General features: G+C 38.5%; 1 protein-coding gene across 9 annotated transcripts in view; it reads left to right on the top strand.

Moving 5' to 3' along the window:
* Positions 1–5,885: 5,885 nt before the first annotated feature.
* SUPT20H (SPT20 homolog, SAGA complex component) overlaps positions 5,886–25,348 on the top strand; it is a 37,913-nt gene continuing 18,450 nt past the window's right edge. For 6 of the 9 annotated variants that reach the window (XM_087759621.1, XM_087759616.1, XM_087759617.1 and 3 more), the window contains exons 1-14: positions 5,886–6,020; positions 7,571–7,665; positions 8,882–8,917; positions 10,109–10,167; positions 10,252–10,318; positions 16,574–16,703; positions 17,370–17,473; positions 18,000–18,116; positions 18,774–18,827; positions 19,741–19,880; positions 21,166–21,322; positions 21,408–21,464; positions 22,495–22,566; positions 23,515–23,672. In XM_087759621.1, the coding sequence (XP_087615747.1) occupies positions 7,663–7,665; positions 8,882–8,917; positions 10,109–10,167; positions 10,252–10,318; positions 16,574–16,703; positions 17,370–17,473; positions 18,000–18,116; positions 18,774–18,827; positions 19,741–19,880; positions 21,166–21,322; positions 21,408–21,464; positions 22,495–22,566; positions 23,515–23,672 (1,154 nt within the window). In that variant the 5' untranslated portion in view covers positions 5,886–6,020; positions 7,571–7,662. Of the gene's footprint in view, positions 6,021–6,249; positions 6,279–7,570; positions 7,666–8,881; positions 8,918–10,108; positions 10,168–10,251; positions 10,319–16,573; positions 16,704–17,369; positions 17,474–17,999; positions 18,117–18,773; positions 18,828–19,740; positions 19,881–21,165; positions 21,323–21,407; positions 21,465–22,494; positions 22,567–23,514; positions 23,673–25,348 lie in introns of those variants that run through there. The other 3 variants (XM_087759620.1, XM_087759614.1, XM_087759613.1) reach the window with 2 other exon arrangements.

The following is a 25,348-nucleotide window of genomic DNA, read 5'->3' on the forward strand; positions in this document are numbered from 1 at the left end:
CACTACAACTGAAAGGGATGAGGAAGGGATGAACCTTAAGGGGAAGTCAGTTTAAATATGAGAACGCAAATGCAGCGATCAACAAACTCAGATTATCTTTCCAGGTTCAGCTAAAGTCAAGCAGAGATCCATGTAAGTGATGGATCTCCACTGCAGAGCCCTTAATGTAATAAAGCAAATTGGCCTGTAGAAGCTTGGGGTATACAGAGCCTAATCTGTTCATCTCATCTGTCACACCAGACAAGGTTCTTGACTCAAAAAGAAAAAAATCATGTTTCTTACTGGGGTCTAAAAAGGGGATGCTGCTATCAGGAAAAGGAGCTTGGGACACTAAGTTATGGAGGGACAGCAACTCTTAAATTGGATGACTAGAGCCTGGGAGCAACTGGCAAGATTGTAGAAGTTGCATTTGCTGGGGCCCATCTACAGAGGACTTCAGAGAACTCAAGGTTGCATTTAGAGACTGCCTTAACATGAACTTTTAAGAGTAAATAAGAATGAAAAGGAAGGAATAAATAGCCTGTTTCCATAGGGAACCAGTAAGGCTCCACAGGAATCTCTGATGGACCTGTGCTGTTCAACACATTCAGAAACCATCTGGGTAAGCGGGTGAACAACAAGGTTGCAAAATTCTATAATACCAAATTGTTCAGAGTAGTAAAGGTCAACTCACATCCGAAAATGACTATGCAGTAAAATAGCAGGTGAACTTCAACATAAATAAAAGTCAGTTTAAACCCAAACTCGCAGAGTCTGAATCTGAAGGAGAATCCTACCCCATCTTTTCAGAAGTTGAAGGTGCAAAACATGAAAAGTCTAGAAAGCCTGCTCTTTAAATTCATCCATTGGCCTGCATTTATCTCACTAATTTGAACTTATGCGTTGTTAGTGCGAAGAGTAGTATAGAAAATGGTGAGATCTTGCAGTTGTGATAGTACAGAAAAGTCAACATTAAAAGGGCTTGTGGAAAAGGAAACGTAGAATGCCTGTTTTCCCCATGGCCCTCCCTTCACGGTGCAAACACAGTAAAGCAAAGCTAGAGGGAAACCTGGGCCCACAATATCCACGCATTTGAAATTACCCAGCCTGAAATACTGCATTGGGGCTGTTCTCAGCTAACAGGTTCCTGAGAAAAGGAATGCAAAAACACATGTATGAAAAAATTGAGAGCTCAATTAAAGCACAGAAGGGATGGGGAGAAATGGCTTTAATTATTTATTGTCAGCATTCCCCGTTCTGAAGGAGAAAGCACACTCATTGTTTGGTAGCAAGAACTTTCAATGAAATTTAGTCTGTAAACTGCAAGATGACTCATAGCATAACTTCTTGGACAGCATCTATCTTCAAATGCTCTGCATGTGTAGGAGGAATGGTAACCAAGGAGTTTTAAAGGATGGCTTTTTAAATGACACATGCTGCACAGAAAAGAAAATGAGAAGATGAACAAATTGAAAGATAGATGGAACAAATTGTAAGGCATCATAGATGGACCACCAACCCTGAGAACTGATTTTCCGGTTTTCTTACTGGAGAAGTCAGTAGGTTCCCAGATCAGTTCTGTACCTCCAGCTTTATTTGAAAACCTGGGTTAAAAATCTTGAGGCTTTTCCACATGAATTGTAGAGAGCACAGAGAGAACATGAAGACAACTGAATTAAGCTAACTGAAATCAAGTACATATGACTTGCTATAGGAAATCTGAGTCTAAGATTTCCAAAAGTGTAATTGGAGAGGGCAGCCTTCATCATGAAGCCCACTGGGGTCATTCAAGTGAGAAAAGATTATACAGGAGCTCATATTTCAAATGATGCTCAGAATTCCTCAGAATGGAAGAAAGTAGTGAGGATGTTCACCTAGCATGATGAATGGCTAAATGACCAGGAAAGCATGTCCAGTGCTCCGGAGTTAATCACTGAACTCAGAAAAAAAAAAAAAAAAAAAGTAAATTTAAAGCCTCCTATTCTGAGCAAGTATAACAAATGCTAGAAATCTATTGCAGGATTTGTATCTCCATCACCAATCTTCCCTATCCCCAAACCATCATCACGAACCTTGCAACCTTTCCAGGAGGACAGGAACAAGGATAGAATCTCCCAAGGGATTCTTGCTACATATTTTTAATAGAATTATGAAGAAATGAATATTTTTTATTTACACAGATGCTTTATAACGCTAGCTTTAATGATCTCAGATGTATTATTGTCATATACACGTGATTTTTAGCTAGTCAACTCCAGTGACAAACTATCTGCAATGAAAAGACTGATTTTCAATAAAATACGTATGACTAATATACGCCAAGTCAAGCAGAAGAAGGTAGAATGACCATAATAGAACAGACAACAGCAAGCATTCAAAACACCATAATTACAATATTCTTTACCGTTATCATCATTGTGTAAAAGTTGGCCACATGTTCATTATTTATTCCATCTGTGTACAATAAGGAGTACATATGTATTTGTTTCTGGTAAGGGGACAAAGACGGCATAAAGAGACAATATGTTTAGAGAATATGCAAACCGTATGTGATCCCAAGACATCTAGTTCCTCTTTTGAGAAGAAAGCACATTTCCAAATCCAACACTGAGATGCCTTTGTAAACAAAGGTTCACACTGGAGTAATAGCAATATGCTGTTTCTCACCCACCACAGTGTTACGTTAGGCAAGCTGAAACCCACGCACAGACAGGTAGGTTGTGGTCAGATTCTCCAGCCCAGGTATAACCTAACTTGGAGGTGGCACTGTGGGAAGGCTGTAGGCCCTCCAGAGGCTGAGCATAGCACAGGTTACTGCCTAAGACTGAAAAGACATTTCTGCCTTGGATATAAGGTATTTTGGGGAGTCTTCAGGCAGATCATGACTACGCGTTATGCCACGCTTGAGGTTACATCTACTCATTCCAGCCTGAACTGAAATGGGAAAAAAAGGCACTCAAAACATAAGTCCTGGTGGTACAGGCTAAGAATATAGCTCAAGTGTCAACCTTTCATTTTCTATAGCCAGACAGTAAACAGCTGAGAGTAAAGCAAGAATCTTTTTCACATAATGATGATCTTTTACAAGAATAGACAGGAAAATGTGTCATTAGCTATATTAACTACTATATTAACTGAGCCTTTGGATAGGAGGTCTTATGAAATGTGCAGCGCTCTTGCATTTACATTGAAAGGTAGTCCAACTGCCTGCTCAAAGGTGGGCTAGCTTCAAAGTTGGATTGAATCAGCTGCAGAACCGCTGTACCGTGCATCTACTAGGTGCCTGGACGAGTCCAGGAAGAACTGCCACCTGCTCCTGGACCAGGATGGGATCCTGGTCATCTCTTCTCTGGTGTTCAGGAACAATGTGGGCTCCTGACAAACCATTAAAGTAGCTTTTCACATGCTGAAATTAGGTGTCAGTCTTGTTTATCCCCACATCTGAAGAACACTGATCTCATCAGAGGTTTTCATTGTGTGTATACTGAGAACCCCTGAGAGACTCTAGGCATCATCAGCAATTATGACTTCCAACATTTTGGCTATGTCTTGAGTGTGAAATGCAGAGAGGCTAAGAAGAATCCCATGCTGAAATCAAAACAATGTCAGCACCAACAAGATAGAGTACATGGCTGGTCCAACAGGAAGCACTCCAGCATCGGCCTTTGTCCAGAGCTCCCTGGAGCTCCCCGTGACTAAATTTCCTCAAGTTTTCAAGTCACCCCTTGTTAGGACATGTCAGCACTGCAAGGTTAACAAAGGCATTGAAGGGTAGTGTTAGGTGTGGTCTTTCATACAGGACTGGCTCCTGTATCATGGAGTAGCACACTTGCTCATTGCTATGAACAAATAAATTGTGACTGAGCCAGAAGTGCTAGAAAGGCCTGGGAATAACAGGCAACAAGTCGGGTAAGTGCTGTGCCCAGGGACAGTATGTGCAACGTATAGTGTAGATGTGCCTGGGAGAGCTTGGAAATACTTAGACTCAGAATATGGATACTGGGAGTGCATCCCAACCCAGGAACCCTCCTGCCAGGATACCCATAGAAGCGACCCAACACAGCACTGTAGGCATCTCATGTGAACCTGGCAGTAGTTTATTTTAGCCACATCCTTTGACTCTCCTGTCCACGCTGAGGGATGATGAATTTAAAATATTTTTTCCCAATTCTTACGATTTTAGGAATACAAATCCTACTTTAAACTGTTTTCCTAACATGATGATGTTTCAATCCTTTATCACAAAGATATTTTACCAAGTAATCCTGATATTTGTTAATCTGTAACAACATATTTAATTTTGCTTACAGACAGATCTGTTCATTGTTACACAAGTATTTGTGAAAAGCAATACAGGCATTATTTAACCTCTCTGGAGGGAGAGGTCACAGTAAATTTCTTCTCAAGTTGCCTCCAATCCCTTTGCTGTTGACTATGTAATTAAAAGAAATTGCCAATGTGTACACGAACATATATATACCAAATCTGCTATGCAGTTGTGCTTTTTTGTCTATCTGTCTGATTTCACAGAAAATTAAACATTCCAGAAAAAAAAACAAACGAATCCCCCAAAACAGGCAGTCATTTTTTCACTTTACAAACAGAGGGCTTTTAATGCAATTTTAGAGTTAGCTTTTATCACTTCAAACTAATGGCTGTTTGCATAATGATCTGATGAATCACCTAGCAGCTCTAGCAAGTTACCCAGAAGCAGCTACTAAAACAGATTACTCACAGTAATCTGTTACAGAGAAAAGAGGCTTAAATGTTCCTGGTATAATTCTTTAGAATAACTCCTGCATACCTCAAATGGGAATTATGAAAATACAGAGCATTATGATTGAGTAAAATTTACAGTCAGGCACCGAGCTGATACTAAGCAGAGCTTCCCCAGCCATGTGTCCACCATACCTTTCCCAAGTAATCCTTCTCTATCCTTGAGTTGCTCTCATGCCACGCACCACCTAACCTTTCCTCTCTGCCCTCAAGGAAACCAGTTTCCGCAGCCCGCAGCTTCCCGGGAGACACTGTCCTGGTTTCAGCTGGGATAGAGTTAATTTTCTTCCTAGTAGCTGGTACAGTGCTGTGTTTTGGATTTAGGATGAGAATAATGTTGATAACATACTGATGTTTTGGTTGCTGCTGAGTGGAGTTTACACTGGTCAAGGACTTTTCAGCTTCCCATGCTCTGCCAGGTGCACAAGAAGCTGGGAGGGGGCACAGCCAGGACGGCTGACCCAGACTGGCCAAAGGGCCGTTCCATACCGTATGATCAGTCATGCTCAGTATATAAGCTGTGGGAAGAAGAAGGAAGGGGGGGACGTTTGGCATGATGGCGTTTGTCTTCCCAAGCAACCGTTACGTGTAATGGAGCCCTGCTTTCCTGGGGATGGCTGAACACCTGCCTGCCGATGGGAAGTGGTGACTGAATTCCTTGTTTTGCTTTGGTTGTGCACGCAGCTTTTGCTTTACCTATTAAACTGTCTTTACCTCAACCCATGAGTTTTCTCACTTTCAGTCTTCTGATTGTCTCTCCCATCCCATTGTGGGGGAGTGAGTGAGCAGCTGTGTGGTGCTTAGTTGCTGGCTGGGGTTAAACCACGACAGTCACATCAAAAATCTTCAAATATCCTTACGGCACCCTCGAGACACGAGGAAACCTATTAATATCTTCACAGCGGCATTAAACCTTCGGCCTGCAAAGGCATCCAGGCATTCGCTACCGCTCGGATCCCTCCCGCCTGCAGCTGCCGCCCGCCCCCTCCGCCCCTCAGCACCCAACGGCCGCTCCCGGCGCGGGCGGGGCCTGAGAAGGGGCGGGGCGTAGGGCGGGGCGTCTCTATGGCGACGCCGCGAGTCGCTTCCCGCCCTCACCCTAACCCACCTCGTCGCTATGGCGACTGTCCCCGCCCCTTCCGGCAGCGAGTCGGAAGCGGCGGGGCGGAAGCGGCCGGGGGCGCCGCGGTGGGCTGAGGCGGGGGCGGATGAGCGGGCGGCGGGGGCCGTTGTGCGGGGGGCAGGGCCCCGCGGGAGGCCGGCAGGTAACGGCGCTCGGCGTCACGGGTCTCCCCCGCCCGCGCCGGGGAGGGGGCGGTTGGTCAGGCGGTCGGCGGCCCCCTGCGCCCTGGCGGGCCGGGCCGGGCCGCGCCGCGCCGCGCCGGGTGGGCCGCAGGAGCTGGGGGCCTGGCCTGCGCCCTTCGGCCTGGCCGCAGCGCGGCCTTGCGGCTTAGCCCGGCCCGGCCCTTTCCGGCCGGCTGCTGCGGTCGGTGGCTCCGTCCGGTCACTCTCCGCCCTCGCAGGTAGGCCCGTCTCCGCGGAGACGGCGGCAGCCCCGGCGGGCGCGGAGGTGCGGTTGGCCCGGCTGGCGGTGCTCGGCGGGGCGGTTACAGCAGGGCCTGTGCGGATCGGGCTCCCCGTCCCTTGCGGGGCTTGCACCTGCGCCTCGCTCGCAGTCGGGCTGGGTGCTCGGTCGGTCTCCTTCTCCTAGGACCCGGCTTCAGCGTGGGCGCCGGCGGGGGTGGAGAGGCTGCTCGGAAAGCAGCCGGCCTGTAGGATGGCACGGCTGGACGCCCCCCAGGCCATCCTGTGCAGGCTCCTTTTCGCCCACCACCTCGCCGTCTGCCAGAAGCCAGCAGGTTTCAGCCTTGCGGGGAGCTCTGAGTCATTGTGGTTTTTCTCTAGTTAAATTGGTTCGACTCTGAAACAGCTGAGTAAGGTTTAGGGAGGTGTGAGGTAGCAGGCACATGTCATTTGATATCTAGGAAGGTGTTTACCAAAGCCATGGCTGATGTGGAATGTAGCTGGAACAGAAATATTTCCACAAATTAAAGTTATGTGTGGTGGAATTTCTTAAGTGAATGTTTCAAGTATCGTAAGGCACTGTAGCATTCAAATGTGAAGGCAAAATTGACTTGAATTTTCACATCTTGTCATTGGGAATGATACTAAGGACAGTATTTAAAGATTGGAGGTATTAGCTAGGTTTGTTTGTTTGTTTTTGTATACAACTGTCTAGCTGACTTTGAAAATGAAAGGGCATGGGGCATAGTATTTGAGGGCAAGGACATCTAAGGAACATGCTAGTGCTGTGCAAATTTGTGATCGACAGCCTACTATGAGTCAGTATTAAACTAACATCTTAAAATAGTGCTAGAAGGCACTGCTAGTGGAATTGTTGTCTATGGAATAATACCTTCATAAAAGCAAAACAAAAAACTTAGTAGTGTATACTAAATGTTATGGCTGCTTGTCATTAAATATTCTAGCCTTCTGTGCATCTGTGGATGTGATGTGTGGGTTGTCTAGGTAGACTGCTGCAATAGAGAAGACTACGTGGCTCTATAATTTCAATTACATGCTTATTGTTACCTTACTATTTAATATAACTAATGTAAAACGATTGTGCAAAGTAGTAGTAGTCATTAGAATAGAAACCTCCACACTGACACTGAAACTTTTTTGTTTCTACTTTTGGAGGAAAGGATACTATGCAAATGAAATTTAACTACAATTAACCACTGAAAATATTGTATTTAAATAAAATGCTAATTTAGTTTCTTAGTGATATTTTTTCTCCTTCATTTTTTTTCAGTACCCCAAGTGTGACCATAAAATATGATTCTTTGCCTGCTGCACCAAACTTAAGTACTTCTTTTGCCATTTGGTCACCTGGCTTCAACTACAATGGTAAGTTATGATTCAGGTAATATATTTTCAGATCTTTTCACTCTAGTCTGCTAGCTGTCTGGCTGATAAGGAGAATGCCATTAATGTTTCTCATTTTTGCAAAAAAATTATTTTGCTTGTCACTCTTGAGTTCTGATATTTCTTTTTTTAGGGATGTCTTCCTTTATAGCTTGTAAATACTTCTGAACACTTAGTCACTGTCCAGTGCATCATAGGAGTTATCATATAAAGCTAGTGGTGTGTTTGCAGTCATGACTGGTGTTAGACAGTTGAGTGTAAAGTATAAATCCTGCCTCCACATAGTATTCTTCCATTTACAGGTGGCAATATTGCCATGGATTTTTGCCTATTGTCAAGCAGTCAGTGAACTGAACGTCTGAAATCATGCAATTATCCACTAGACCTATGTATCTGACGTATTAATAAAAACACCTAAGCACTTTAAAATTTTTAGTGTTCTGCAGTGGCAGGTTCTAGTGAGTAATAGCACATCAAGTGCATTTTCTTTTCCAAGAACAGGTAAGAAATTTTGTATTAGAGACACTGTAGGTGAATGGTAAAAAGCTTGAGTATTTTTGCTGTATATTTCTTTGTTGTTACTTGTAATATGCTTTTCTCCCCCAAATTCTATTCTAAAGTATGAAATAACTAGTACTGCCATGTATTGGATGTGGTTCATATGCCTTCTGTTCCTTCAGGTTCAAGTAAAGGTATTTGCTTTCACAAACAGCTGATAGGGATGGGTTAAACTGAGGAAACAACACAAGTATATATGTGGGAAGGAGTACCTATTACAAGTGTTACTAAGCTTTACTGAAAAGTGGAAGATTCTCCGAAACACTTCTCTCTATTTTTTGATTAGTGTAGCCTAGATTTTCTACTTGTCATCTCTAATTGTTTTGGTTAATATTTGTTTTTTACTTAGGCGTAATTTCTATTCCTACTTTTAATTCTAATTGCCTTTCATTGTTCTAAGACTTCATAATTTTGTCAAAACTGTGCAAGTGTAGACACTTGGTAGTGGGATTAATTACTGTTGATGCAGTTACATGAGGTTTCACCTGCTAAGTTTAGTATGTGCCAAAGAATGTTTGAGCTCATCTTCTAACTATAAATTCATATCGGTACTAATAGAGTTTTTGTAGTGTTTTTTATGTATGAGGATGTCTAAACAGTTAATGCGCTTTCTAAAAAAAACCCTTTGTAATCCTTGCAGCAACAAGCTTTAGAACTGGCATTGGATCGCGCAGAGGTAAGGAATAGCTGAGTTATTTGTTTGCACATAATATATTGGTCTCACAGTTAAAAAATAACTATTGTATTTTTGTATTTTTTCTGAAAAGCAGTGGAGGAGTATGTTATGTAAATATATGTGTGTATGTATATAAATATTCACCCATACATGTAACACTGGTTTTGCAAAATTCTCCCTAAAATTGCTCTGTGGCATATTTCTCTCTTATCCATCATACTGAGAACATCATCAGGTGTAATGATGATAGACTATGCAGGACTTCAGTTTTCCCCTGTTAAACCGGCAAATCTGTGCGCTGTGAAATAAGCGGAGTTGTACAGTGGTGATCCAGAGACAGCTGGCAGAAATACATGGCAAAACCCTGTTTGTGTTTTTAAGGGTAGCCCAGTTAGAACAAAGGGGCAAGTGCCTTTACATTCATGTTCTTTCATGCTGACATCTGATATAATGGTTACCTTGAACCCTATTATGGGAAATATGTTTCTGTGGGCGAACCTCTCTTCATTGAAATTCTCAACTAAGTTGTTAATCAAAATACTTCAGACAAACAACAGAGATTTGAAAAAACCCTGTTAGAATATAAGCTACATTTAATGCAGGATATCTTTCTTCTTCTTCTTCTTCCTCTTCTTTTTTTAATTCAAATATTTAACGTACATGAATTGTATTTATAATACACAGCTCTGTAGAGAAAACTAGTGTAAATGCAAGAAACAAGGGGAAAATTAAACTTCCTGAATTTGGTTATGTTGAGGAGTACTTGATTTGTAAATATTGACGAGCCAGTACACACAAATTTGATTGTATCTTAGCATGTTAACTTCAGTATGTTACCATGTTAACTTCAGTAGCATTAACTACTAAGTACAGTAGTGTTAACTACTACAGTAGTGTTATTTACTGCTGTAATTACAAAACATGAATGTAAAATCAAGACTTCGTGTGCAACTCATGCCATAGCCATGAAATGCTGTGTTTCGCAGCTAAATTGAGATGTGTCCTTGTTGATGACTGTAACATATACCAGATCATGTTTAGTACGCTTCTGAAACAGTCAGGTACCATAACCGTTAGTTACTTTCTGTATCCATAGAACACTGTCTGGTAATGATCCAAAGTTGCATGGTAGCTAGAATTAACTTTCTTTGTAATATATATGTTATTTTTTGGTTTACTTTTCTCTTCTAGTATATCATTGAAAGTGCCCGTCAGAGACCTCCCAAAAGAAAATATTTATCCAGTGGAAGGTAGTAAGAGTTTCAATATTTACCTTTTAAATAGCATTTCTTTGATTTAATTTTGGTTACATTTTAAGCTTTTTTTAATTTCAGAAAATCTGTATTTCAAAAACTCTATGATTTATATATAGAAGAATGTGAAAAAGAGCCTGAGATAAAGGTAAGTGGAAATTGCTAAGAAGCTTTTCATTGCTGTCTGAACAGGCAAGTTCAGAAAATACTTTTTTTATTTCACTTAATTCCTTTGTTCAAAAAGAATAAATTCTGGTTACTATACTAGTTACGTAAGGCTAACACTACAGGAGAAACGATTGCTATGACTTTTGTGGACTAAACTGTGTAATTTAATAGCATCAGCTTAGTTCAGCTTGAAATAAGAACAAGGTGATGGGAGGGCCAATGGCTACCTGGTAACGCTAAATCTGTTTTTAAAGGTAATAAGGTAGACTGCTGGCAGAGGACTGTAAAGATTGTGCTCGAGATGCTTTTCTATATATGAAAAGAGAGAATTTCAAAAGAATGGTCTAGAATGCAGAGGTGTATCTAACAAGTTTACTAGATAACAGTACTATTAAAAATAACTGAGTGATATAATATGAATAATAAGGCCTAGACTGGCTTGAGTGACCTGTTCATTCTGACTTAATCCTGCATCACTGAAGTCAGTTGTGGTCAAGTTCAGGGCCAGTGTCAATGCCACATGCATTGTTTTCAGTATGACTGTTTCAGAACCAATTGCTTAGCATAACTGCCATGGGAAAAATGCAGAGAATTTTTTAGAATCTGTGCTTTGTTGTAAATTCAGATTTATTTCTCGATAACTGATGAACTGCTAAGGTGTTCTGTGAAATTTTTTCATAACATTAACAAAGAAGCTCAAACAGGCTTAGCGACGATAAATCTAAGGCGTAAAAGGCACAAACTATTTTGCTAAACTGTGAATATCAAATGGAATGAGAACAATAAGTGTGGAATCTGCTGTATTGCTGCTTCCCAAGGAAGTAAAAACCTATGAGAAGACAAATGGGAATGAGAGATTAGTTACTGAGCACCTGTAATTCTTTTTGGTTGTTCAGATGTAGTTAGTTTTATTTAGCATATGATTCAAATCAGAAACCTGAGGTGTTAAGCAAATTACACACTTGAAAAGATTAAAATGTCAATATGAATAACAAGATACTTGAGCAGCAGGGAGAAGGTCAGGCTTGCTAGACTGGAATCTGGAAAAAAGGTAGGATTTCAATGCAATAGTTGTTAAACTAGAAGACACTCGCCAAACTTACCCAACTGTCATAAAATAAAATAAAACTGTAATAAAAAATAAGTGATGAAGAGAGTTATAACGTCACAGTAGATCAAGTGAGTTATTGCTGATCTAGATTTGAGTAAAAATTTAAGTTCTTCTTTATTGAAGAACTGGAAGCTTATTATGATAGAAAAATTTGTATTTAGAGCCCCTATTCACTGAACTAAGATGTGGACAGTTAACAGATATCTTGATCTTATGTTATGGATTGTAATTATTGAAAATGAGAAGCTCAAAGATCAAGGTGCAAAGGTTACAAGATAGTGCTATTGTGAAACTTCATCCGCGAGCATAGGGCTGCCTACTTGTCTTTTAATTTGCACAGTAAAACTGAAGAAGGAAATAGTATTCTGACTAGAGTTTGACCAATGACTTGAATGTAACTTAAAGGTTTTAGTGTACAGAACTGTCAAAGTTGCTATGCCAGTATTGTACCATTTTGATGGTAGAAGTTGTAATTATGTTGTCCACTCAGAAGCAATTTTTAAATTGACACTGACTATTATTTTTCAGTCTTAACTTTCTCCCTTTATCTTAGCTCTTGTAATACTGCATCTCTGTCATGTTCCTATTTTCTACCCTGCAGTTTACTTGGTCATATCCTTGTTCTTGGTGTTCATAGGGAAGACCAGATTTTCCACAATAATTCACAGAGGACTAATTAATTATTCATCTTCTATTAGTCCAGTTTGCCCAGCTTCATTACTTCTCAGCATCTCTTCTACTTGTGTGCGTGCACACTAGCGAGAGAACTGACTATGTTGAGGTGATTCTCTAGAGCAGTTTTTCATTTGGACTCTAGCATGCAGCATTCCTGTACCTAAAAGTTGAAAGAAATAAAAATCAAAACAATAATTTTGGAAGCAGTCTTAAACATGAATGTGGAAACAGACCTGGTCTGTGGTCTGTGCTAGGCAGGTAAACCTGAGGGGCTCCACTACAGAAAAAAAAATACTAAAAATCACTGATCAGTCGCCCATTCTCAATTGGTGCTTTCTGACAGCTGCACATGGTAGCACCAGTGTGCAAGCATGAAAACATCTCGGAGTAATTAAAGTTTCAGAACACTGTTAATGAAAGTCACTTAAGTTCCATGCTGAACTAGTGCAAAAATAGTAAAGCACATATCTGCTATTTTGCTGTAAAAGTGCTTCTAAGAGGTACACTGGTAGCTGTGGGAAATGAGTAATTACGACACATGAATAAACCAAATGGTGCCAGATAACAGTGGGGGTTTTTTGTTTGGTTTGGTGGGATTTTTTGTCCTTCATTAATCTCTAATGGTGACGAATGATATGCAGGGTTGGATGTATTTGTGAAATTGTATAGAACATCGTCTTGCATGCATCTTTCTGTTCTTGAAGAAAATACAACTTCTATGTGTAAGGTGAGGAAATGATTGTAAGAAGGCACTTTAAAGTAAAGCTAACCTCATTAGGGTGAACTGAGCAGACTTTGTTCAGACCACAGTATTCCTGAAGTTTGATCTGCAAAAACTTACCTTAGGTGTTACTTATGAAACACGTTTTCTTGCCTCCACTAGAGAGGCTGCATGGCCCTGTCTTTATGAGCTGCATTAATACTAGTCTCTATTAGAACGGCAGCCCAAGATTGACACAGCCAGTTATACCCTAGTAGAAGTATACTTAGTTATGAATTGCAGTCTTCTCTGAGGATCTGATTTCAGTTCAGCTAGGTCACAAAGGTCTTTAGGCTTCAGTTTTTTCCTTGTATTTTATAACCGAAAAATGATGCTTCCTCAAATTGTTTTAGCGAGTTGGGTTTTATTTTTCAGTCAATATATACGAAGCTCCGCTTTGCTTTTTCTGCTTCCTGAAAGAACAATGCTTAGCATTGTTCATGAAGTTAATTTTCAAATAGTTAATAGTTCTGTTGAAGTTTAGACAAAATTGTACCTTCGAAGGTGTATCTTCTATGCATCATAAAGTGGTGCTGGGATTAATGAAATGTGTCCAAAGTCAAGGGAAGAACCTGGGATGGTTAGTTTAGGTTTCCATTTCACAGAGATTAGTAAATAGCTACAAGAACTTTTTTTATGGAAGCAATCTGTTTATTTTATGGTTTTTGACCAACTTTTCAGTCATAAAGGTAAATGGGAAAATCGATTTAAGATGCTACCGTGAGGGACAAGAAAAGTAGTCATGATAAAGATAAAATCATAATTTTGTGTAACACCAGTGCACCGTTGGAGGAGTAGGTATTAAAATTAACATTTCCCTCATAGCCAAGAACAGAGCAGTAACAAACAGCATAAAATTACTACTTCAATCTCGTTAGGCAGGAGTACTCAGTATTCTTTATTCAGTAGTAAGTCATCAGAAGTCACTGGGAGTGAAAGGAAGCACCTGTGCCTTCTCTGTGCTGCTTCCCAGCCATTGCGCAGTCGCTGCGGTGTGTGTTCAGGAGGGAGGAGTGCTGCTTTTCTGTGGATGAAGTCAGAGAGGGTTAGGAGTTTTAGCTGATGTAACAGAGCAGTATAACTGGCCTGGTTGCTTGGTGTTTGAACTCTTGCAATATACTGCGATGAACGCTTAAGAAATGTAATACACCTCAGGCCACTTCTTGATCTTTAAAATCTTTCCAGACAAGACCTGAGCTAATGCTTAATATCAGCTCTGAGCTAATATCTCTAATAGCCAGCTCAAAGGAGAAAGCTGATTTTTGTAGTCAAAAAATTTTCATGCTTAGTGAAATGTAACTTCACCTGCTTATTGAAATGTTTGTACTTAAAATGCTAACTTACTCCCATGTCTTAGAGAGGCTTTATATTTTAAAATGTGCTTAGAATTTGTCTTCAGAAGCTCAAGTCATATGAATGCAGTTTCAGAAATGTTCTTAGGTCTGTGGTGGTGTCCCCTCCTCTTTCCTTTACCTGTCTTCCCCCTTCAACATCCTAACCCCCCAAAAAATGAAACAAGCAAAAAAAACCCCAAGCCATAACTGGCCAGCTACTATTGAACAAAACCTAAAAATTAAAAAATAAAACTAACATATCATTCACCGAATAAATTTAAACTAGAGAGTGATGTGATTAACTAAATTTAATTACATTTACAACTGAATTACCATTATATATTTTACTTATGAAGTGTTTAAGGAGCAGAGGCCTTCCATAAAAATAAATCTCATGGCTATTTCTTGCATGCATAGACAAATTTCTGGGGAAAAAAGATTAATTGTTTATTTAAAAATTCTATGAGTGGTTACTAGTTAGTATACATTATTCAGTGCCTGTATTTTGGATGGAATAATGCCCTTAATTGAATGATCCTTTTTCTTCAGCTCATGAAAATAGTAAAGTTGAATTGGAAATGTTAACAGTATTATTAGTAACAACTTCTAGAAGCAATATGAATTCTGTCCCAATGATAGAGGAATTGAATTGTTTTTATTTTTTTATTGCTTTCTTTTTTATTTTTAAATATAACTTCAGTTTAAATAATTAATTTCTTCTTAACCTCTCTTACATAACATGATGATCCTTTTTTGAATCAACTCTTACAGAATTCTTATATTCCTTTCTGTCCTCCTAATGCCATTGTATAACTAAATATGAAAGTATTAATCTATCCAACACTGAAAAAAGAACTTTTCCATTAAAAGATGACAATATCTCAGTTCTTAAGAGAAGAGATGTCAGAGTAGTTGAGTGTTGACTTTGCTTTCCAGTGGCAATTACTGTACCCCAGGCTACTTCATACTGTGTCTAAGTGAAAGCCCAACGGCTATGTCCCCTACTCAGGAACGTGTCTGAAAAGTGAAGCAGTGCATGTGCAGTCTCTTGTTCTGGGGTCGATGAGGGGGCGGTTAATAGGATTTTTAACTGCAGAAGGTTTTGCATAACAGGTTGCATCACCAGAGTCCTGTATGAGGAACTGGCTTTCCTGAGTAGTCTCTACCTTTACTGTGGCCATGACATGTTTTCCCCCATTCTCCCCTGCTCCTCCAGTTCTTTCCCCATTAATTCTCCAGGATTTTTGTGCTACTTTGTCCTTTTCTTTGTGTTAGTTTCCACAATTTCTAAACTGTAAAAGGCAGTAGGAGATAGTCACCATCATTCATGATGCATGGAGAAGAGTTAACTTTGGGCAATGGTTCCAAAACTACATAGCAGCAGATGAAAAAGATTTTCTTCCTTTTTCTCTGCATACCTGTTAAAATGATCTGTTGGATTATATTGCTGTGGGATTTGGGGGTTTGTTTTCAGTACTTTTCTCTTAGGAACAGTTCCCTTACAAGTAATGATTCTGCTTTCTATCTTCCCAATATCTCTGGAAAGATAAATTTGTTCAAAAAGAGATGGCCCACTACTATTTAGTTGGGTGTATGTGAAATGATTAGTTGAGCAGTCTGAGTGCTAGGGTTAACTTCCAATGAATGGCTCCACCCAGACCTGGTATTCAGCCATGAAATCTGCTCTTCAACCAGAAGGTGTAAAATTATCTGAGGTTTAGAATTCATTGTTTTAAGTTCTCAGGGGACTTTTAAAATGTTTAAATTTGTAGGATGTACAGGTCTTTGAAACATACTGATTAATTTTAAAAATCTGTTGTGTGTGGAAAAGATCATTCGTACAATTAAAGAAGCTGCAGAAGTCTCTGCAGCTGCTGGATCAGATTTCAGCAAATACAGACAAAGCAATGCAATTAAGAAAGCTTCCAAATGCTGTAATTCAATATTTTAATCACGGAAAGGAATAATCTGCTTCTGCTAGGAATATTTGAAAGTACTAAATATTTTGTTGTTGTTGTTATCAAACAATGTATAGTGTATAAATGATGCTTATAGAAATGATAAAAATAATAGTGCACTGTACGTTTACAACATAGTAGCATAGGTTCATTCTTGTTAACTGTGTTGCCTGTGGACTTATAACTCAAGTTGTTTTTTTTAATTTAAATGAGATTTTTTTAAAAAAAATCTGTGTGTATAAGTACGTATAATAATACAGTCCAATTAACTTTAACAGGGCTTGTTTGGCTGTATACTTCAACATTAATCTAAACAGTATTCATATTCTAGCAATGGTTTTTATTGCTACTAATTACTTGATAGTATTATGTTCATAAGCAATGTTTACTTTTAAAGCAGAAGCTGAGGCGAAATGTGAATTTACTTGAGAAGCTGGTTATGCAGGAGACGTTGTCATGTCTGGTAGTGAACCTCTATCCGGGAAATGAGGGTTATTCACTTATGCTCAGGGGAAAAAATGGCTCAGGTAATATTTTTGCTATTTATTTTTAAATATGCTCACAATGCTCTGTGAATAGTTGGAATGTGTTGTTGCTTGCATTTAACTATTTCACTTCTAACATAATCCCTTGTGGACAAAAACAAACAAAAAAACCCACAAACCCCGAACAGTTGTACTTGAACTAAAAACTTGCATAAAGCTGTGAGGTGCTCAGAAATGGTCTCTAATGGTACAGCATAAATCAGTGGATATGAGTCTTTTTGATAGCCTTCCATTCTTTTATTTCCCCTTGGCTTCTTGTGTTGCTTATCTGAGTTTCTCTCACTTCAGACTCCTCACAAATTGTTTCTTTCACTGCTTCCTAAATCTAGGTCTGACTAAAGGCATCTGTGGTCCAGTTTAGTTGCATCTTCATGACACTGGTACTGCAATGTGCAATAAGACCATACAGTATATCAGCTGGGAGCAAAAATTTCATCCCATTGAGCTATAAAGGCATGTTGCCTTTTGGCACAATAAGAGCAAAATCAAGCTCTGGCAACAGAAATGGATGTAAAAAATCAATACCATGCAAAAAAATTGCAGGTTTGGATAGGTTTCCGCAGGCCCTGCTTTTTCCTCTGGCAAGCTTTTAGATTTCACATTGTTAAAGTTTGAACTTGAAAAGCAATATGTTTTGTTTAAATTCAGATTCTGAGACCATTCGGCTGCCTTATGAGGAAGGAGAGCTGCTTGAATATTTGGATGCAGAGGAGCTACCACCTATTTTGGTTGATCTTTTAGAAAAATCTCAGGTTTGAAAGTTTTGTTTTCAAAAAGAACTTACGTTTTGTGCCCAGATAGACCTTGATTTTCTGAATGCTTCACATAGGTGATTCCAACCACAAGACTTTAAAACACTTGTGCGTTTGGAACTGTGATATTTAATGCCCCAAATAAGTATTTTATTGAGATATAGGAAAAAAAAATATTGGGGAGAAAGAGGTAGAAGAGAGATTGCTATGGTTAATGCTGCCAAACAACTTCAACTCTGTGCTCTAGCGAAATATCCTTTGTTCTTTGTCATTATGAAACATTTGACATGGGAATTTCTTAAAACTACATTGCAGGCATATGAAAACACTATATTTGAAGCTTGTATTTTAGGTACGTCTAGGTATGTAGTAAAGACCACTGGCCTGACAAAATTAGTGATTAGTTTTATTCATAGTATCACTGAATAGTATATGATATACAGCAAACTTCTTTTTGGAGGCAAGGGCTGAGGCAGATTGGTAAATACTTGGTTTTTTTACAAATTGTTTTTTTTGTTTCAACTAGGTTAATATTTTTCATTGTGGATGTGTCATAGCAGAAATACGTGACTATAGGCAGTCTGGTAACATGAAATCTCCAACATACCAAAGCAAGCACATTCTTTTGCGTCCTACAATGCAGGTAAGAAGTGTTTTAAGTCATTCCTCACTGTTTTATAGTAGTTCCTAGACTGGATATGAGCTATTACGTAACATATGTGTTATGCTTTAGCCCGGCAGGCCGCTAAACAACCGTTCGTTACTCCCCCTGCCCCTCAGTGGAATGGGGGAGAGAATCAGGAAAAAAAAAAAGTCAGTCATAGGTTGAGGTAAACACAGTTTAATAGGACAGAAAAGGAAGGGAAGATAGTAATAACAATGATAAAAGAATATACAAAAGTGATGCACAATGCAATTGCTCACCACCTGCCGAACGATGCCCAGCCAGTTCCCGAGCAGCAGTTGCCGCCCCCCAGTTTATATACTGAGCATGATGTCACATGGTATGGAATAGCCCTTTGGCCAGTTTGGGTCAGCTGTCCTGGCTGTGCCTGCTCCCAGTTTCTCGCTGGCAGGGCATGAGAAGCTGAAAAGTCCTTGACTACTGTAAGCACTACTTAGCAACAACTAAAACATCAGTGTGTTATCAAAATTATTCTCATCCTAAATCCAAAACACAACACTATACCAGCTACTAGGAAAAAAAAAATTAACTCTATCCCAGCCGAAACCAGGACGGTATGTTAAAAAATCTTATTATTTAGTCAAAAGCTAATTACCATTATGTCTTCTTCCTCAGACTTTAATATGTGATGTGCATTCTATAACAAGTGACAACCACAAATGGACACAGGTGGGTTAGCCGTTATTTTAAAACTTTACAGTAATGCAGTAAATACACAATAAATTAAAATTTATTTAAATTATTTATTTCTTTGTTTAATAAAATCTGATAAGCAAAACTGATTATGTTTTTTATTGATTCAGAGTGTCAGTGATGTGCATAGTGCTGCATGGGACACACTCCAGAGAGCTGCCAAATTAACTTGTTAATAGCATCTTCTCACAAGATGCCATAGAAAACAATAGGATTTGCTAAGTTTTGTAGAATAAGACCTTAATTTTTGGTAATGCAGAATGACAGTATTGGAGTTACTCTAACTAGTTTACCTTACTTCATTCATCTTCAGCATACATCCCCAGAACAGCAGTTGGAGTATAATGACACAATTGCTCCTCTAGCATCATTTTGCTATTGATACAGTTACAGTAAAGAGGATCCCAAGTAACTGTGGTTGTACAGTTATAGTTAAATGCTGAATAGCATGGTGTACTTGATGTGCTCGTTTGTATTTGAGCCACAATCATGCTCAAATCCATTTCAAATTGTAATCTAAAGTCCTAGGTAGGTCATCTTTATGGCACTGATTGCCAGTCCATCAGTATAAATCACTGACAGAAAATGGATTTCATTGCCACTAGTACTGTGTTAAAACAAACAAACAAAGAAAACACAAACAAACAGAACATGCCTTCTGCTTTTGAGAAGGATTTATTTTCCTGTTGGAAACCCAACGCAAAGCTCTGTAACTCATAACAATGGCTAGTGATACTTAACTGTTGAATATTTTCTTTTGTTCAATATCCACACACAATTTTTTCAGTTTTCTTTAAGATAATGTGCACATATGTGTAGGTATATATCAACTTAATTAGTGTAAAAGTGTTCATATTTTTACATTCATTAATGGCTGTGTATATTACAGGAGGACAAACTCCTACTTGAGAGCCAACTTATTTTGGCTACAGCAGAGCCTTTGTGTCTTGATCCTTCAATAGCAGTGACCTGTACTACAAACAGACTCCTGTACAACAAGCAGAAGATGAATACTCGTCCCATGAAACGGTAATTTTCAGTGTGAAGCATGTTGAGACTTTCTTTGAAATTTTATGAAGTGTTTCAAAGAAAAATATAAGCAACGCTCTATGTGAAAATTTTGCTTCTCATATGCAGTGCTCAAACTAATATCTACTTAAATATTAGGAATATGAGGAACAGTCAAGAAATTATATCTTAAGTGCTCAATATTGTACTGTATTTCAATTAGTGGTAGATACTGTAATATGCTTATTTTTGTATATCAAAAGAATGTGTATATATATTATTTTCTTAACATAATACATTATTGCAGTTTTAATTTTGTCTTTTTTTTTGCATAATTCAGAGGTAAGCTGAATCAAATGGCAGCTCAGTAATGTAAAGTATATAAACAGGTATCTTGCATATCGGTCTCTGATTTGTTAAAAGCTATGTACAAGTTTAACCTTGAATGAGGAAATCAAGGGATTTATTTAAATGCTTGATGTTTAGGCTAAACAGAAGTGTAGGCATCTTAGAATCTTAGAAAAGTTAAAAGTAATGTGGAATGCAGTATCTACAAAAAGTTAGAATTGTTTCAATTTTGTGCATGGTTGTTCACTTTTTTCCACAAAAGCTTGAAATGGTTCACATTTGTTCTACTAAGAGTTGCATTCACTCTGTAAAATGAAAATGTACTAATGGCCTGTCAGAATTACTGAAATATTTAAAACTAGATTTGCATTGAAATACTATGCTAATGTACAACCAGTGGTAATGTCTAGAAAAGTATAAATAGTGAAATTGATCAAGCTGTCCTTAAAATTAGAGCTTGGTGGTCAGCAAACTTTCCACTAGAAAAATAGGTGAAGGTGTTAAATGAATGTCCAGAACAGCATTAATGTGTCAGTGGGTTTGGCACGAGACCAAGAATGGAGGGTAGTGACTGTGTTTATGACTTTACAATTACATAAGCAGCATGTAAATCTTTCGACAGAACTGAAATCTATGATAATATACAAATATTTTAAGCTTGGCAACTTTTCCGTTAGTTACTCATTTTGACAATGTACTTCAATTATGCATTTCAAAAATAACCCCATTCTTAGTGCTGAAACATGTGAACAGAATACTAGTATTTTTTAAAAATATTAAATCAAGAGTTTGAGTTGTACAGTGTAATCCAGAATAGCAATTTTAAATTAATATTTCAAAACCTGTTTTTCAGTCTCAGTGTAAGTAGCATTTCCCTGCATAATTTTTGTGTTTGTACTCAGGCAGTGGGGAATTTAATTTTGACGGTTTTACAAGCTTATCTGTCATTTTACCATAGGTGCTTCAAAAGGTACTCAAGGTCGTCTCTGAACAGACAGCAGGAAGTAGCTCACTATTCAACTCCACCTCAGCTCAGACTACTTGACTACTTACAGAAAAGAAAGGAGAGGAAAGGAGCCCAGCAGTATGACCTCAAAATTTCTAAAGCTGGAAATGTAAGTGTTCGAGTCATAAGTGGGTATACTTCTAACTATTTATTTAAAACTTTTAATACATTAATACTGCTTTTTCATCTTCCAGTGCGTAGATATGTGGAAACAGAACCCTTGCTACTTGACTGCACCTTCTGAAGTGGATGTAAGTCCAGTTGTTACCATTAGCAATTACTAGCAATTGTATTGAACATTGTATTGTATGAAGAAGTGACTAAAGAGTATCCAGTGTCAACGAATGACCTTTAAAAAGTGGAAGTGACTTTAACGTTTAAAATTATTTTTCTGTACTATAAAGTATAAACATAAGCTAAACCACATTGGAATACATTGCAATTGTAACATGATAGTTTGGATGCAAACAGACCTTTAGTATTGTTCATCTGTGGGTTCAATGAGCACATGTCTATTTGAAGTTGTCTGATAATGTAAAAAATAGAAAAGGAAATGAGGTAAGGAAATTACTTAAAAATTAGTCACTTCTCAGCTTGGTAGAAATCCCTGGGTTTTGACATATTATGATACTATGGGACATAATATTTTCAATAGTTTAATTTTTTTACATGAGAATTCTAGTTGGGAATTCTTCTGATCACTCCGTGTGTATTCTGCTCTCAGGGACATTCACGTTCTCAGTTTCTGGCACTGCCAAAACACATACTACGAGCATACAGAAGGCACTCAGTAGACTAGACAAGATTGTAGCTTTGGAGTTAAAAGGGCTGGCAAGAGTGTGCATTACATGTGAAATGATGCTTTAAGTTTGTACAAACCTTCTCTCCCTTTGCACTTCGACAGTGTTGTACCTGACCTAATCAGCGTCTTTAGGTATTACTGGTATTGTCAATTTCTTAACCATTCCACACTGCAGGCAGTGATTTCAATCTGTAGTCTTAAGCTATGTTTCACACTTTCGTTAAGTTTAACATAGCAAATGTGGTGTAACAGAATAAATGTAAAGTTCTGAAGGTTCTCCAATTCACTTTTTCTGAATGCATAACACAAAGGGGGGACGTTGTACAAATTATCAAGCTATCCTTGTCTGTTTCTGGCACTCACTTTTAAAGACTATCATGTTAGCCACTGTTAAAAACAGGAAACTGTGCTAGATTGACTTTAACTCTGGCCCAATATACTGTTGTTCTTTCTTTTCTGGTATCTCCATTTTCTTTAAGGTGGAAAAATATGCCAAAGTGGAAAAGTCTATCAAGCCTGATGACTCACAACCAACTGTCTGGCCAGCCCATGTGAGTAGTTTAGACCTTTGGCCAAACTTCTCTGTCTCTAGTTAAAATGCCTCTTATTTCCACAAAATCTAAGTAATGTGGGAATAGTCTTCCCTCCCCCAATTAATCTTCCATGTGTTATATAAACACAGAAAGATTACCACAGATACTTGTAATTTCATACAGCGCGGCATGCATGCAATCAGTTTTGTAATTTCCTCAGGTTTTCCAGAAATACAAAGAAAAGCAACTTTAACCTCCCGAGTAACATGGACTGTTGCTGCATAGTAAAGAAAGCGTAATAAGTTAGAGAGCAGTACTCTGCTCAACAAATTGCTTTCTTCACTCAGATACTCAAAAACTGATGGAAAAGAGCTTCTGTTAAAATGAAAATGTTAAATGTTGAAAGAGATTAAGTAATAGTAAATACCTCTTACAAAAAGCTCTTTCTGCAATGTTTAAGTTGAACCTTAAGATTCTTGGCACAAATTACATTATTTGATAAAAAGTAGTCATTTAATATAATTGGCCATAAATCAGTTCATAATATCTTGCCTCTGAAATTACAAAGAATTAATCTTCATTAACAAATGTCTTTGTAGTTTCATATTAGCAAGAAGTAATACTTTTCCAGAGAACTTAATCTTCATCTCTAACGTTTTACTCAGAGCATTTTTTTTTGCATTGTCATAACTTATAACTTTCTATATATGTTTGTGCAGTCTGCCTTTCCATATCTAACATGATTGTTTAGGGTTTGCAATATTTTTTTATTTTTAAGATATAATAAACTTTTTTTCCCCTCATCCCTTCAGATAATTTCTTCTCAAATCGCTTTCATTTTAAATAATGCACCCCTTCTCTTATAGTGTTTTTCTTACTGTATTGTTTAGAACTGGCATATTTTACTAGCTGTTTCTGTTATCACTTGTTTAAGACTTATTTAGTTATTTTCTTGTGTCTTTTTAGGAAATAAAAGATGATTATGTGTTTGAATGTGAAGTTGGTAATCAGCTTCAAAAAACAAAACTGACCATTTTTCAGTCTCTTGGCAATCCCTTGTACTATGGTAAAATCCAGACACTCAAAGGTGATGAGGAAAATGACAACCTATTAACTCCATCACAGTAAGTTGCATGTTCTTTTAAACTGTGCTATGATCTGATAGATGAAGGAAGACAAACATTACTTAATAATTTTCAGTCATAAAAATACTGTAGAGCTAGCAATCTGATTTAAGAGTTTTGTTTGAAAAATTCAGCTAACGAACCTAAATTTTTTTAACAAAAAAACCCAAAATGTGTTCAAGCAGCCATCATATCTTAAATGTACTTTTATGTTAAATCTGTATGTTCTTTTACATTAAAGTTGTTGTGTAAAAAAAAAAAAAAAACACAAAAAAACAAAACCAAAAAAAAACCCAAACAACAACAACCAAAAAAAACCAAAACACCAAAAAAGGCCCCAACCAAAAAAACCCACGAACAACTCAAATTGTGGAGACACTGTGAGACATTGTTAGCACTCTTTTTCAGTGTTACTCATAATTTTGATTGTTGTAAAAATTTGTCTGATGCTGTGAAAACATAAGATGTAGTTATATTATGTTTACCCTTATGCAAAGAAATTTAGGCTAAATAAATGATAAAGAAAAACATGAGCTCCTAAGAAGCTTCATCATTTTGAATTGTTTAGAATCTGCTGTTGTTGGCTGTGGTTCTGCAAAGATTCTCTGTTCTTGGCTATTTGTTGTGTGTACCAGATTTTTTGTATGGAGGAACCTGTGCTGCAGAATAGACCCTATAAATTTCAGTAAGGCAAGGAGCTGTGAGCCTGAGCAAACTTTAGTTCTGTTAATGAAGGCTATTTTTATTGTCTAGTATGTAATTCCTATCTTATTTTGTATTAAAATCTTAAAATCTTCTTAATACTCAGGATGTTTTATTCCTAGACTGAGTTATTTACTGTTTCTTTCCATACTGTCATGGTTTAACCCTTGCCGGCAACTAAGCACTGCACAGTCAGTCACTCACTCCCCCCTGGTGGGATGGGGGAGAGAATTGGAAGAGTAACAGTGAGAAAATTTGTGGATTGAGATAAAGACAGTTTAATAAGTAAAGCAAAAGCCGCGCACGTAAGCAAAGCAAAAGAAGTAATTAATTCACTATTTCCCATCAGCAGGCAGGTGTTCAGTCATCTCTAGGAAAGCAGCGATCTATCACACGTAATGGTTATTTGGGAAAACAAACGTCATCACTCTGACCATTCCCACCTTCCTTCTTCCCTTAGCTTTATATGCTGAGTATGACATCATATGGGTTTATGACCATGGGTTTATGAAAGGGAGATCCTGTTTCACTAACTTGGTCTCCTTCTATGACAAGGTGACCCAATTAGTGGATGAGGTGAAGGCTGTGGATGTTGTCTACTTGGACTTTAGTAAGGCCTTTCACGCTGTCTCCCACAGCATTCTCCTGGAGGAGCTGGCTGCTCATGGCTTGGATAAGTGCAGTCTGGCTGGACGGCCAAGCCCAGAGAGTGGTGGTGAATGGAGTCAAATCCAGTTGGCAGCCAGTCACGAGTGGTGTTCCCCAGGGCTCAGTGTTGAGGCCGGTCCTGTTCAATATCTTCATTGATGATCTGGATGAGGGGTTTGAGTGCACCCTCAGGCAGTTTGCAGATGACACCAAGTTGGGTGGAAGTGTCGATCTGCTGGAGGGTAGGAAGGCCCTGCAGAGGGACCTGGACAGGCTGGATCGTTCGGCTGGGGACAACTGTATGAGATTCAACAAGGCTAAGTGCC

Source organism: Nipponia nippon, unplaced genomic scaffold, assembly GCF_047370975.1.
Source record: "Nipponia nippon isolate SJK-2023a ecotype South Korea unplaced genomic scaffold, ASM4737097v1 scaffold_2, whole genome shotgun sequence".
Taxonomy (NCBI): Eukaryota; Metazoa; Chordata; class Aves; order Pelecaniformes; family Threskiornithidae; genus Nipponia; species Nipponia nippon.